At 36.9% G+C, this 15,198-nt stretch overlaps 1 protein-coding gene across 2 annotated transcripts in view; it reads right to left on the bottom strand.

The window, feature by feature from the left end:
- Positions 1–651: 651 nt before the first annotated feature.
- Positions 652–15,198, bottom strand: part of PELI1 (pellino E3 ubiquitin protein ligase 1) — a 28,814-nt gene continuing 14,267 nt past the window's right edge. The window contains exons 2-7 of one of the 2 annotated variants that reach the window (XM_005884555.2): positions 12,765–12,907; positions 10,885–11,014; positions 7,396–7,497; positions 4,164–4,361; positions 3,877–4,065; positions 652–3,095 (exon numbers count right to left, since the gene is read on the bottom strand). In XM_005884555.2, coding sequence (XP_005884617.1) covers positions 2,529–3,095; positions 3,877–4,065; positions 4,164–4,361; positions 7,396–7,497; positions 10,885–11,014; positions 12,765–12,835 — 1,257 coding nt within the window. In that variant the 5' untranslated portion in view covers positions 12,836–12,907 and the 3' untranslated portion in view covers positions 652–2,528. The remainder of the gene's footprint in view (positions 3,096–3,876; positions 4,066–4,163; positions 4,362–7,395; positions 7,498–10,884; positions 11,015–12,764; positions 12,908–15,198) is intronic. The other variant, XM_014532076.1, reaches the window with a different exon arrangement.

Raw genomic sequence — 15,198 nt, 5'->3', positions numbered from 1 at the left:
CATTTTAGATGAAGGGAAGTTTAATCTTCTGTACAAATTAAGGAACATTTAGATATTAAGACGTTTAGGTATTAGATATTTATAAAATAGTTAAGCCATAAAGAATGTCTTTCTTGAGAGTGCACTTAGGAGACCGGAATACAACTCTTTCCCCTTGGCCAGAATACTGGCATTGCCCTAATACAAGCATGTAAGTGAAAGTGTTTCATTTGGAATTGGCAAAGTGACAGAACAAAATTTTCAAAATGCTTAAACAGAAAAATACTTGACTAATGATTTAAATTACCTGAGTTTTCAAAACATGAATTTGATGTGGCATGAACCAGATTTTTTCCAGTTGGTAGAGGAATTTAGGCACTTTGTAATGAACATGAATCTTTTCTGATCATTGAGGCACTATTTAAACAGCCTAGTATGCTACTTGCAAGGAGCCAACTCTCTTGTAGGACTTAACTTAGAGAAGGATCTCAATTCAATCATTAATAAGTAAGAGATGAGAGAGAACCAGAGATTTAACATTATACCTCAAATGCAAACTCATCTATTTCAAGTGAGTAGTTTTGAAGTGTGCAGTAGTCTTGTCCGCAAATTACCACCTCTGATTTCCCATTCTAAGTTATGCAAAAACAAATGCACAGAGACAAATTCAAATATCTATTTTGAAAAGTATTTACTTAGTTTGAATAAATTAATTGCAAATAAAAATTAGCTACAATATATAGACTGAATAGAAATGACTAGAACAAATACAACACAGGACTTGATTTCCTTGCATTAGTCACAAAGCATGTGACAATCTAGAAAACTTCAAAATTAGTTATATTTCTTTGAAAAGGGGGTAACAGCAGTTACTGATACATCACAACCAATAAACTTATAATACAAATTTCCTGACATGCATTTCCTGAGTGAGCCCACATGATAGTTTTTAAAAACAAGTAAATTTTGACAAGTTGAAGTAAAATAAGATAGTTCATGGCTTCTAAGCAACAGGTTTTGTGTTGTTTTTTTTAAAACCAAAAGAAAATTCAGAACAGCATTGTAATAGGATAAATTAAAGCTATGCTACCAAATACAAAATTTTGCTAGAGTCAATTAAGTATTATACAACTTCTCAAACTAAAGGAAAACAAATCAAAAGATTAAAATAATGATTCCGTCTAATCTAAAAGTGTATTGATTTCTACAAGTGCCACAGAGGGTTTGATGTAGTGCAACTGTCTGTACTTTCCTTGTGGTGCATTAAAAAAAAGGGAGGAGGGGAGGAGGGATTGGAGGAGAAGAAACTTTTTCCTGTTTCTGAAAGCAAATGAATTTATTGGAATTAGAGACTAAACAGACCATGCAAATATGTCCCTCCACTCTGCTGTCAATGGTGCTCCTCTGCCAACCAAACATTTCCTTAACACTGGCAACTTTCCTTAGGATTCAAGCCAGAAGCTAAGGCTGATCTGTGAGGTTAAAAAGGGGGGGGCGCACTATTATTATTCAACCCTTTATATCTCTCTAGATTTCTTAATGTCTGGATAAGGCCCAAAATAGAATAATTAATTACTTAAGCATTTCTTTTTCTAAAAGCAAATCAAGTCACTCTCCTTTCTTGTTAATTTATGCTTTTTCTCATGAGAATGATTTTTTTTTTCTAGAAACAGTGAACAGATGAACCACAGTTTATATCTAAAAAATAAACTTGCCAAATGTTGCTGATACTAAAAACAGATTAGTTATCACGGGAGAAAAATAGATAATCTAGATAAATTGCATATTCAAAAGGAGCATATAAAATGTTTCTTAGCATTAAGTTTTGTTATAGTACTACACTTGAGAGAAACTTTAAGGAAAAAAGCTCTTTTCCTGATCATCTTCAATGTGGTTAAAAACAAACACCTTTTACACAATGGTAATTAATATAAATTTCATTTTACAAAGTATTCTAATTTACCAAAGTCCATATTTAGACAGGGGGTGGGGAGAGGCTCTTTTGCCCATCTTCCTAACTTTGCAAATCCTTGAGCTATGCTCACTAACCTACCATTCACACCAAGAGTGTGACACCATCATTTACCATGCTACTCTATCAAGAACATTCTAAGATATTTTCTATAATAAAGATAAATAGAAAAAAAGTTAATATACATGATGCTGTAATTTACAATGTTTGCAATAAACTGTAAACTAACATAGTTTGAACCAACAGTACCCTCAGTTATACAAAACAATTTTTCAACACTGAGGATGGGTGATTCAAAAACACTAAAATGAAGGCATCATATTAGACCGTCTTTTTCTCCTCAAAATAGATTTTAAAAACTCAGAATTCAGAAGTCAGGTACTTTTGAAAATTCCTTTGCTTGAGTTTCCCATATTTTTGCTCAAAAATTGCTACAATTTATTATAAATGTTTAAAAAAATTCTTCATCTTAATGCAAATGACCAGATCAGAGAAACCGTGACTTGGACAACAAGTTGAAAAACCCAACTCACTTAGCTTATCAATGTATAATGCAGTCCTGGAGGACAACTGTCTGTTAGTCTAGAGGTCCTTGGAAAATAAGTCTGATGTAGCCTTGTTCACCAGCCAACTGATGTGCACAAAAGGGACAGGCTGCGTGAAAGGTATGAGTACCATGAGGAAGTGGGATCTGGGACCAATAGGCAGTTGTCTTTTCTGAACACACATGCCCACATGGGCTAAACGCGTGGGTTGGAGGGCCGGCGTCCACATAAAATCCAGCTTCACATCCAAGCCACAGAGGGACATAGGGACCAACAGACCTACACATAGGACATTCCCGATCTTTTCCATCACGTTCTTCTTTGTTTCCCCAGTTATGATAGCCATGCACATGGCCGCAGTTTAGATAGACCCATGGTTGTTTCTCATCAACAACATCTTTCCTCTTCATACTAGGAAATGCTAGTGTGTTGAACCCTACAGGGCATTGAGGTCGTGCTGCATTGATTTCCTGTCTTAAAGCTTCTAAATGCTTCACTGTTGGAGTGTGGGAAAGGCCTTCTGCAGTACGCCACAGCAATGTTGCACCACAAAGGTCAATTAATGAGCCATCTTGTAACTGATTGGTTTCAATTTCCACCTAGAGGAAACAAGAATTAAAAAAAAAAATTCACCATTGTGCTTTAGATATCTGCATAAGAGTGTTGGTCTTACATGTATTTCTTTTCAGCCTTACAGTAAAGATAATTTATGATTAAAACAAAAGGGACAGGCTGCATGTACAGTTTAAGTACCATGAAAAAGCAGGGATCAATAGGCAATTGTCTTTTCTGAACATATGTGTCCACACAGGCTTATTTTCCAAGGCTAATCAGTTGGTCAAATATAACCAATAAATATCATGGCCAAAGATAATACAGATGTAAGTAGAAAATACAAAGTGCTGTTTAACTTAGGAAAGCTTACGTTTTAAAATATCCTATATAATAAAAGGCTAATATGCAAATAGACTGACGGCCGAACAACCGGTCGCCATGACGTGCACTGACCACCAGGGGATGTGTGCGGAACATGGCAGGTGTCAGCAGCAGGCAGAATGGTGGAGCAGGTGAGCGGGGGCGCCAGACCAAGGTGGGGCGCCAGTTGCTGTCATTGGGGCGAGCCTCTGGTGATTACTGAAAATTCTTTGCTCCCACGTGCCACAGTCCTGCCTGGCGCTTGCACCCACTTTTAAAGTTTCTAATTGAAATATTAAAATATTATCCTATAGTATAGTATTTAGTAGTCAGTGTATGATAATCAGACTTAGTATTATGTATCAACAAGAGATTTAAGAATTTTTGGGAATATGTAATGCGTTCAGTCCAACTCACCCTATGTATTTACTGTAGCTAAATAAGGAGCTACATCTCAGTACTTACCATTTTTCCTCTCTGCTGAGCTGATCTGGTTTCACGCAGGCTGAATACATTTCCACACACTGATATTTCTCTCCATATTCCAGGCTTGGAGTCTTCCATGAACCCGTTACGTGGATGCATAACAAGAACGCCATTGGTGGTTAAGCCATCCATCTGCCCATCTGATGTCTTCCATTTGGCAGCCTTCTCCTAGTAGGAGTAAGAAGAGTGAGAGCTTCCGCTTATTTGTAATTTGGAAATACAAGTGATTATAAAATAATGCATCATATAGGAAAAAAGCTTTTTACCCCAAGAAAGATGTTTTTTGATGAGTCAAATCCTGCAGCATAAATCCGTGCTGTAAATGGGGGATTCCGTTCACATATGATTCTACAGGCAAATCTTGATATAGTGCTTTGCACTGACTGTGTATCAGAATTACTTTGACTTCCAGGAACTGTGTCTGTTACTACAAAATCAATGGGACTTTCAGTTGACCGGCCAATCTAAGGGAAAAAGAAATGTCTATAAACCTAGTCAAAGGAACACAGTGGAAAACCCATTCAAAAAAAGACACGATAAGGTGAAATCATTACGCCTCTGAAACTTCTAAAGCTCAAACTTATACTTAACTCTGGGGGCATCTATACTCTTGAAAACTAATCTGACTTGCTCTGATATAATAGTCGCTTAGAGCGTAGAATTAAGTGAGAAGTTATGACCCAGAATATATGAAATCCTCAGGGAATAAGGAGTTTAGGATGGCTGAGATTTCTAGATGGCTGCAGATTTTAATTTTAACCCACTTGGATGAAAATGTCTACCATATACTACTCTACCTTCTTTAACAGAATATAGTTGACATATAAGTAAATCATTTATGATGACTCCAGTTTATGATATTACACTAAGAATACCATTTATATTCAGCTGAACTAGTGATATCTTTAGGTGCTATTAAGGTGTACAAGAACGCTGATCCTTATGTTAAGGCCTTACATAGTCTTGCTTTGCGGTCTTATATATACTTTTTTTTTGGCCTTTCTGCCAGGTTGTCAGTTATCATTTCTTGCTGTTGGGCAAATTTGTCTCCAGCACTATACACCCCTCCTCTATCCAGCTACTCTTATATGGGTTGAGAAATCAAATAACTAAACTTCAAAGAATAGTATTTCAAAAGGTTACTGTTAAGAGCTTAAGGGATTCTCCAGGGAGCAGAGAAAGGAATGTCAGTGCTTGGCCTATCTGACATTTATTTTATATGCCTAGATGTCCTTTTAATTTTTTTTCCTTGTTCTTGGCCATACTTCAGAGACAAGATTCCCAGATAAAGAGTTCTGGTGGGTAAAGTGTTAGAGAATTGAAAACTTCAGAGTACTAGCTAGTAAATAAATTAATTTCATTTCGAAAGATAAAAGTTGAAAAGAAAAAAGGAAATCTGTGGGATGGATGATAGAACTAACAAGTGTCACAGAGTTTCAAAGTAAACATTTAAAATGATCAGTTCATTAATGTATTTATTATAAAGTAATATCATAAAATTGAAGAATGTGGGTACTGAAAAAAAACAAAACCTGACCCTCTACAAAGATGATGACTTTTAAAAGTCATTCTTTGGCCGAAACCGGTTTGGCTCAGTGGATAGAGCGTTGGCCTGCGGACTGAAGGGTCCCAGGTTCAATTCCGGTCAAGGGCATGTACCTGGGTTGCGGGCACGTCCCCAGTGGGAGATGTGCAGGAGGCAGCTGATCGATGTTTCTCTCTCATCGATGTTTCTAACTCTCTATCCCTCTACCTTCCTTTCTGTAAAAAATCAATAAAATATATTTAAAAAAAAAAAAAGTCATTCTTTGCATAGTTGAGTCTCAGGAATTCCTCATATCAGCATACTTTCGGATAAAACTCTTTAGTGTTTTGTTCCTATCATCAAGTATAAAGTCTTTATTTAGTTTGGAGAATTTTAAGGGGAAATTAGTTGGTTAACAAATGTAAGACTGAATGTCCCTTTTCCTTATTTTAAAGATAATGATATCCAAAGAAAATGGTCTCAGACCTTTGAAATAGTTCCAAAAATAAAAAGGCTGTTTTAGAGCCAAAAGATGTAGACCAAGGATTGGATTGAGAATTGATATTCAGAAGCAGCATTTATTTGGGAAGAGAGATTGTTCCAGAGGAGCTGGTATTTGATCTAGTCTTAGAGAAGATTTGAGACATCAAAGCAATATTGGTAATGACAGGTAAGAAGGAAGAAATCAGAAATATCTATAAAGAGAAAACCAACATGATTGTCCTCAGATACCAACATAGAATTGTGTTAAGATAAACTTTAGTAATTCCTCCTCTTTCTAATTGCTACTATTAACTTCAAAAGTATAGATCTTATGTCTCTCCCACTCCAATTAAAAACTTCAGTAGTTCCTTACAACCTATCTGAACTTATCAGTTTATTTCTGATAATAATTAAAAACTGACTTCACAATTTACCTCCCACCTACCAATCCAGCCTAATTTCCTGTTATTTCTGTTGACACGAAAGTGTATTCTAGCTACCAGTTGCTTATTCATCAATCTTCTACCATACTGTGTATTTCTTTGTCATTTCTTTTGTCAGAATGCTTCTACTGGTTGGACTGGCAAAATCCTACTCAACTTGATTTAAAAAAAAAAAAAAAAGGCACTGCCATAAAGCCTTTCCTCACCCTTCTTCAACCCAACTAAAAGACTGTACTTCTTAGACTGCCAATGTAGCACCTGTATGTAATCAACTTGTAATGTCCCCTGTATTTACTTCAGAGTGTTAAGCAATGCACAGAGTTGAAGTTTGAATATCTGATGTTTTGAACAATAAAGTTCTCGTTCAGTTTAGAAGGTAAGTGGATCCTTGAATGCTTACAAAACTAGTTCCTCAAAGATTGGCTAATTTATCGGGGTAGTTTCTGATATATTTCAGGTTTTTTTATGTAGAAATGTTCATATCATCCATAAGTACAATGCCTATAGAAAGGATATCATCAGTTTACTATTATTGGGGGGAAACTCTATTCCTTTATGAAAAAGACAAAACAAAACAAAAAAGACCATAATTTATTTAAAAAGTAGTGGGGGGGAAAAACGGTCATAAACATGTGCAGAATATTTCTTGGTTCCTTTTTTTGGGATAATAATAGCTAATAGAACTACTACCTCTATATTATAGCTAAGTGTTTACTTACCATCTACCTGATATACCTTCGACCACTTTACATGTACTAAACTATTTACTAGTAAGCCTCCTAATAGTGATACAAGGGAAGTTCTATTAACCGTACTTTAGGAGGAAACTGAGGCATACAGTGGCTAAGTAATGCTTACCAGGAATTATAATTTCAGAGACCATCTCTTAACTATGCTACACTAACTTCTATATATGGGGTTCAGAAAACAATATATATTTAAATAAAATACATGAAAATATGATCATCTTTAATCTGAACAGAGCAAAAGTCAATGACAATAGGCTTTAACTTTTTTTATGGAAAAAGAATTCACATATTTTAATACCTGAAACATATCAGTGTTGCTGTCATGAGTATATTCAACCACCACTGTCTGGGCCCGAGATAACGTATATGATATGCTATGCTGGTCCTTGTTGCTTATTGCCTAAGAAAGAAAAGATTAATAGCAAAACTAGTGGGCAGGTCAATCAAATCAGATTTTTTAAAAAAAGGGTAACCTATAACACATATGACATATTCCCCCCCTCCCCCCAACAATTTAGGTTAGAGATTAATAACTCTTGTATAACCTCAGCTGTGACATAATTTCTCAGGTTGAGAAGGGTACAGAAGAATACTTTAAAGTAGTTATAGAGTAAGAATACAGTTTCATTGTATACAAGGAATAAAATTGAGTCTCCCTTGTATTTTAAATTATAAAGTAATCAAAATCAAATTCCATGTAGAATCTGAAAACAGTACTCAGTACTGCTCTGATAAGAAGAAAATATAAAATCCTGCAAGACAAGAGGAATTTTATTTTTAAAGTAACTCTAAGAGTTATAATGTTAACCAATAAGGAGAATTAACTGGTTTACTTAACCATTCTGTGACTACAGATGACAAATAATTGCCATATGCTGGGCTAGATACAGAGAGATTCATAGAATGATTCAAGATTACCAAAGGAAATGGATATAAAGCTTACAACTGTACTTCTGACTTATCCCAAATGAAAAACATTGCTAAAAAGAACTTTTCAGTTTTGTTTTCAGGCATATTCTATGTATATGAGTTGGAGATAATTTCAGAGTGGGGAAAACCCAAACAAAGGAAGTTGAAACAGGTTGAGTAAGAGGAAAAGAGATACAAAGAATGATTATACACAGAGAGGCTAAATGGAAAAAAAAAAAAGGTTTATTAATTAGAGCTTTGGCATTTTCAAATTTTACTTGGTTTCAATTTGTAGCTAATCTATAATAAACAAAGCCTTAAAATAATAGCTCTAAGATTAAATAAGATTGTGATATTTTCATATACTATACAAAGAGAATAAACAAATACCTGGGTACTAACTACCCAGCTTTATCCAAGTTTAATAATGTCATTTTTGCTTCTGATCTTTTAAAAGAAATTAAACTCTACAGATACAATCAAGGCTGTTTGCATGTCCCTCCCCACTCCCCCTTTAAAAAAAATATTTTTATTGATTTCAGAGAGGAAGGGAGAGGGAGAAAGAGATAGAAACATCAATGATTAGAGAGAATCATTGATCGGCTGCCTCCTGCATGCCCCCTAATGGGGATTGAGCTTGCAACCCGGGCAATGTGCCCTTGACTGGAATAGAACCCGGGACCCTTTAGTCCGCAGGCCGACACTCTATCCACTGAGCCAAACCAGCTAGGGCTCCCTTTTTCATAGAGGTATCCAACCTCAAGAATGCAGCATAGATCATTCCCATGCATGCGGTTCTTTTTTTACTACACATTTATGTATTCATAAATATTGTGTAATTGTTTTATAGGTTTAAAAACCTACAATTACTTTAACTCGACATTAAGCAACTGGTTAATCAAACACAGAATTGCTCAGTATTTTGGAAGTTAATTCTTAATGGCTAAAGAGATTTAAAAACAGGTTTTTGTGTACTTTGAGATTGTAATCCCTGTGTACTTTTTTTTAGCGATTAAACCTACTCTTAGATTCAGAACAAGAACTATGTCAAGTTAAGGTCTCACTGGACTGGAAGGCAGGGTTTAACCATTCATCCCAGATGACTGCCAGACTAAACAGTTTTCTTCCTGTCCTCATACGGCACTCCTCCAAAATTGAAATAGTAAAGAGGTAATCTTTGACCCCTAAATTTTTTGTTGTCCAGTAAAGATGAGAAGGAGCTAACATGAAAACATGAGAAGTATGACAGTTAAAAATGCAAAGAAAGGTACAGAATAGAATATTACAGATATAGGAATTAGAAATATTTTCCCATGATAATTGCTCTTAACCAGAGGTCATGTTAGCTGTGAAAGAGGCATCTGGAAATATGTAGATGCATTTTCGGGCTGTTACAATGATTTGAGGGCTTAAAAGTTGTCCTGCAATATGTGATACAGCCCTGCACAAAGAATAATTGGCACATCCAAAATGCCAAAGCATTCCAATGGGGAAATACTGAAAAGAAGCTCTTCTGATTGGATCAATAAGTTGTCCACTTCCACCACCTGCTTAGCTCATCCGTTTTCTTCAAAGGAGCAAAAAGAAACACCCAAAAGAAACTATCCCTTTTCTACATTCACTGGTTCTCAAACAGTAATAGAGGAGGCCTAGCCAAGGCATGAGGACTGTTTTAGACACCACACTGAATATAAAACAAAGCCAAAAATCTGACTAACTCCAGGGACTGGAGTTATGACCCAAAACAAGGCATTATATACCCATTTCTCTGTCTCTCGTTACTTAGCTTACAAAGATACACCTCAAATGGTATAATATTGGCGTACATCCTGAGGATGCTTGGCTACAGATATAGATACTTCCCTAAGTCAAGGAACTCTTTAATTTTTATTCACTCATCACAGTATCAAGTTCAGTTTGTGTTATACAACTGCAAGTACAGGATTTATAGGAAATGTGGAGATCTAAAACTCCCCCTAATTGTCTATCACTCTAGGCAGTCTAAGTATCCTGAAATGGTGGCCCAGGTTCTGGAGATTTTGGTAGGGAAAGAAAAAGGGGCTAAAAGCATTAGGCAAGTAGATAGAGAAGTTATACTGTAGATAAGGTTGAGTATTTGCTTTTTCATAGCTTTGATTTAATTTAATAATTATGGAGGTCTACTTTTTTCAAGACACTACGCTAAAACCTATGAAGGTCATAAAACAATAATATAAATAAATAAAAGTAAGAGCATCCATAGAATCTTTGAGAAAAACCCTTAATTTAAAAAATTGCCTCATCCAGCCCAGCTAGTGTGGCTCAGTGGTTGAGTCATGAACCAGGAGGTCCTGGTTCAATCCCAGTTGGGGCACATGTGGGCTTGATCCCCAGTAGGGGGCATGCAGGAGGCAGCCGATTAATGATTTTCTCTCATCATTAATGTTTCGATTTCTTTCTCCCTCTCCCTTCCTCTCTAAATTTGCCTCATCTAAACATGCTTCTAATACCTGAATATACTTCTTATATACTACATTCCTTGCCAAGCCTAGGCAAGGGCCCTTTAGTAAGAGCAGGAATGTCCTACTTCTCAGGGCTGACAGCTACACAATTCTAAATATTAGATAAAGCCCCAAACCTACCCCTGCTCTGGTTTAATAGGAAAAGAGATGTTTCTTTCTAATTTCCACCTACTGATTCTCGTTTGTCATTTTAAAAAAAGTTGATGCCCTTTCATATGGCAGCCCTTCAAATATCATGTCTCCAACGTGTGTTCTCCTATCGAAACAAAAGGAAACTTCTGGTATAGAATGTGAAGGGAATGCTAGAGAATATAAACAACATGTACAAGTCTTTCAATTTCTCCAAGTTAATTCACAGTTTTTGTTTTGTTTTTTACCTTTGCAGCCTGAGGAGTACAAGCAATATGCACAGTGCTGGGCTTCACCCCATTTGCCTTAGGTCTTTTAAACAAAGCAAATCTACTTTTCCTTCTTCCTCTATCGCCGTTTGGGAGAGACCCATTATACCTGATTAGGGGAGAAAAAAGATTAGGTGATCTCTTGTAAGAACCATACAATTCTAACAAATGTGTTACTTTGCCTTATAGGATCAATCCCCAATTATCTATTAGCACAATATAAGTATCTAAAATTCTTTTTAGCAATTGCTGATCCCCAGTTGCCTGAGTATAAAACAAAATGAGATTCCTCCTGGCCACATTCTAAGTCACATAGAACTACTGTTTGTATTATACATATAAAGCTAGAATTTGGATTGTGGTATTTGTCATTCTTTTTTTCAATATTACTTTAAGTTACCTATATTTTTCTTCAAAGAGATGATTAGTGGCATATCTGACTCCTCATGACTCATTCTATTTTTTTCTAAAGGTTAATGTTTGCATGTGCTAATCTAACCTTTAAAAGTACAATATAAATTGTTCAAAATAGAATCACCTTTAATTGTGAACCTAACACTTTAAATAGCTGAACTTTTGAAATATGGTATTTTTAGACTTGTTTGTTAAGTCTCAGCCACCTGAACATATACATACACATTCACATTATGTTGGCAAAAACCTGTCCAACTGAGATGCCTGCTAAGCAGCAGTTAAACATACTTTTGTTATTCAGACATTATGACCATTTCTCCATGATAAGATACATATATGTTCTGTAGGTAAGCAAGTGAGCAAGGACTGAACTACTAGGGAAAAAGTTCAAAACAAAACATCTGGTGTTTACTATGTAGTAGGAACTCTTCGGTTCTACCCCATACAGCACCTCACTTAATCCATCCTCATAAAAAACTCTGTGAGACTGGTATCACTCTCCACTTTTATACGTTAGGAATTAAGTTATTCCTCAGAGGAATGAAGTTCCTTAGAGACTCAAAGGAATTAAGATATTTTCTGAAGGTCACACACGTGACACTGGCATAGCTAGAATTTGGATCCAGGTGTTTGTCATGCTTTTTTTTTCATTCTTTACTGCTTCATTATGGCATAAGCAGTAGCTTAATAATAATTTCTCTTCATTCACTTTTCCCCCTCCCACCTTGAAATCATGGTCAATCTGGGGGGAAATGAGGCAGGGAATAGAGATAGTTTTGAGGTTGGAGGAGAATGTGATTGTAAAATGGCCTACATTAGTGGTTGACAAGGAGGAGAAGGGAGTTCACTCAAAAACTGCCATATGTAAAAACTGTACTGACTTTTAAAAAATACATATTTTTTATTGATTTCAGAGAAGAGAGAGGGAGAGGGAGAGAGAGATAGAAACATCAATGATGAGAATCACTGATCAGCTGCCTCCTGCATGTCCCCTACTGGGGATTGAGCCTGCAACCCGGGCATATGTCCTTGACCAGAATTGAACCTGGGACCCTTCAGTCTGCAGGCTGATGCTCTATCTATCCAGCTAGGGCTGTACTGACTCTTTATAAAAAAATTATAAAGTAAGCCAAAGCAAATTTTTCTAAAACAAGGAATAGGAAAGACAAATGGAATGATTATGTGACTCTCTAGACACATTTTTCATTTCACCTTTAAGAAGCTCTGTCCTTTCTGGGGGTGAGGGTGAGGCAAAGTTTATGCAGTATTTGTACACTTATAAGTGATAGCATAAAACTGATAATTAAAAGAGTCTCCTGATTTGGTAATGTTACCCTGCAGCTTTAAGCCCTTTCTGGAAATAGGTAGGGTATAAATTCTAAAAAAATATTTTTAAAGTTACCATATATTATTCAATTTTATGTCATCAGATGGGGAAACCTTACCCTAAGACAATGAGTTCCCCATATTTTACTGGTGCTTTGGATGGATGATTTTCTTGATCAGGAGAAAACATGAGCTTGGCTGTCGTTTTTCTCAAATCTTTGTTCACTGGTCAGGAGCCTTGGGACACCTTTTGCATTATTTCCTAGAGGGGAAAAGTTTTCATTAATAATATGAACAATAAATTTCAGTTTAAATAAAGATGTTATTTTCTAGCTGACTTTGTGAGCACAGTATTATGCAAATTATCAGATAATATTCAAAGTATGAAACATTTCCCTCAATAATGATTATATTTTGATACAACTGTTTAAATGGATTAAAATGTGCATTTGGGGACTTCCACCTCCAGGAAGATAGAGTAGACATATTCTTCCCTATTATTTACACTAAGTACAACTAAAAACCCTGGACATTAAATATAAAGCATAAGAAGAGCCTGGCCAGCGTGGCTCAGTGGTTGAGTGTTGACCTATGAACCAAGAGGTCATGGTTTGATTCCTGGTCAGGGCACATGCCTGGGTTGTGGGCTCAATCCCCAATAGGGGGCATGCAGGAGGCAGCCAATCAATGATTCTCATCATTGATGTTTCTCTTTCTCCCTCTCCCTTCCTCTCCAAAATCAATAAAAATGTATTTAAAACAAACAAACAAACAAACAAACAAACATAAGAAGATTCTGAAAAGCAGAGAGAAGGCAGACCAGCTAGGAACCGCAGGGTCCAAGGAATGACACAATGATGAGTTCCCTGGGTTTTCTTTTTGCCAAATATATCCCAGATTTGGAGCTGAAGAATCCAGCAACCTGAAATGCCAACTAGCAGATTAAAAAAAAAAAAAAGTCCCAACAAAGTCTCTCTAGTCAAAAAACAAAAACAAGAAAGGAGCAGCCTTAGCAAGACTGAAAACTTTTGACAATAGCTGCTCTACTGCAGCCAAACACCACAGAAAACTGTGGTTTTACCTCTACCCACAGCACCAATAGCTGAGTGGGAGCCTAGACTTTGACCTCATGAGGCCATAATGAGAAGGCCCAACCTCCCAACCAGTGTCAGGGCAGGCCAAGTAGGGAGCCAGGACCTTCACCCCTGAGGATTGGTAACATGCCCCCACTAATAGCCTAGCAGTGCCCTGGGAGACTACCTGGGGAGCCTGGACTTCCACCCTTACCCAGCAGTAATAATAAGGATCTCCTTCCCCTGGGTGTCAATGGAGGCTGAGTAGAGAATCTCGACTTCTATGACCACCTGGCAGTAGGTACCTCTTATTCTCCTACCAAAGTAACGTCAGGAAAAATCAGTGGAAATGGGAGGTTTAGATAATATCCTGAGTCTCAGAACATAATATGAAAATGTCCAGGTTTCAATAGAAAATCACTCATTATATTAAGAACTGAAATATTTAAAACCATGCAAAATTATAAGATGACAGATATGTTAGAATTACTTGATAAAGATTTTAAACCAACCATGATAAAAATTCTTCAATAAGCAATTACAAACATGTTTGGACAAATGAAAAAAAAAATCTCAGCAAAGAAAAGCTCCTTGTATGATCTCAACAGCAGAATGAAGGGACACAGTAAAGAATCAGAACAACAGAGAGAAAACAGACTGAAGAAACAAAACAAAAACAGCCTCATGAACCCATAGGATTACAGCAAAAGATCTAATATTTGTACCACTGGAACCCAGAAAGAGAGAAGAAAGAGTGAAGCTGAAAATGTACTAAAAAAAATAATGACTGAACAAAACCATAGATTCAAGAAGCTGCACAAACCCTATGCAGGATCAATCTGAAGAAATCCATGCCAAGACACATCATAATTAAACTTCTGAAAACCAAAGGCAAAGAAAATATTTTGAAAGTAGCCAGAGAAACTACACCTTATCTATAGGGGAAAAGCAATTAGAATGACAGGGGATTTCTCACCCAAAATTATACAAGCCAGAAGAAAGTGGCATATTGTTTTCAGGGTTTGAAAGAAAAGAACTGTCAACCCATAATCCTACAGCCAGCAAAACAAGGGGAAATCAAGACATTCTCAGATGAGGGAAGGTTGGCTGAGTGGAAATTCTACAACTAGAAGGAAAGAGAAAAGCACACTGAGACTCAGAGGAGGTGCGGAAGTAAAGTGCAGAGGTACGGAGGCGCACTCGGAAAGGGCTGGCAACTGAGGACACGGATCGGGAGGGACACAAGCTCCTGACTGTTCTGAACTCCAGTTCCAGGCCAGTCTCTGGGGACCCAGACTCATACCGGGAGAAACTGGACTGTCTGGCATTGGGCGGAACTCGAGGGTGGCCTTCTCTCAGAGGTGCTTGCAGCGATTACCGGGACACTGAGACCTGGGGCCTCTTAGGGCAGGGCTGAGGATCAGCTATAGCTGTTTGCTCCGCCTTGTTGATTCCCTGAGACCCCGCCCCACCCAAGCTG

This window comes from Myotis brandtii, unplaced genomic scaffold (assembly GCF_000412655.1).
Source record: "Myotis brandtii unplaced genomic scaffold, ASM41265v1 scaffold84, whole genome shotgun sequence".
In the NCBI taxonomy this organism is placed as follows: domain Eukaryota; kingdom Metazoa; phylum Chordata; class Mammalia; order Chiroptera; family Vespertilionidae; genus Myotis; species Myotis brandtii.
The sequence above is the reverse complement of the archived record's forward strand: the minus strand, read 5'-3'. Positions and strand labels throughout refer to the sequence as shown.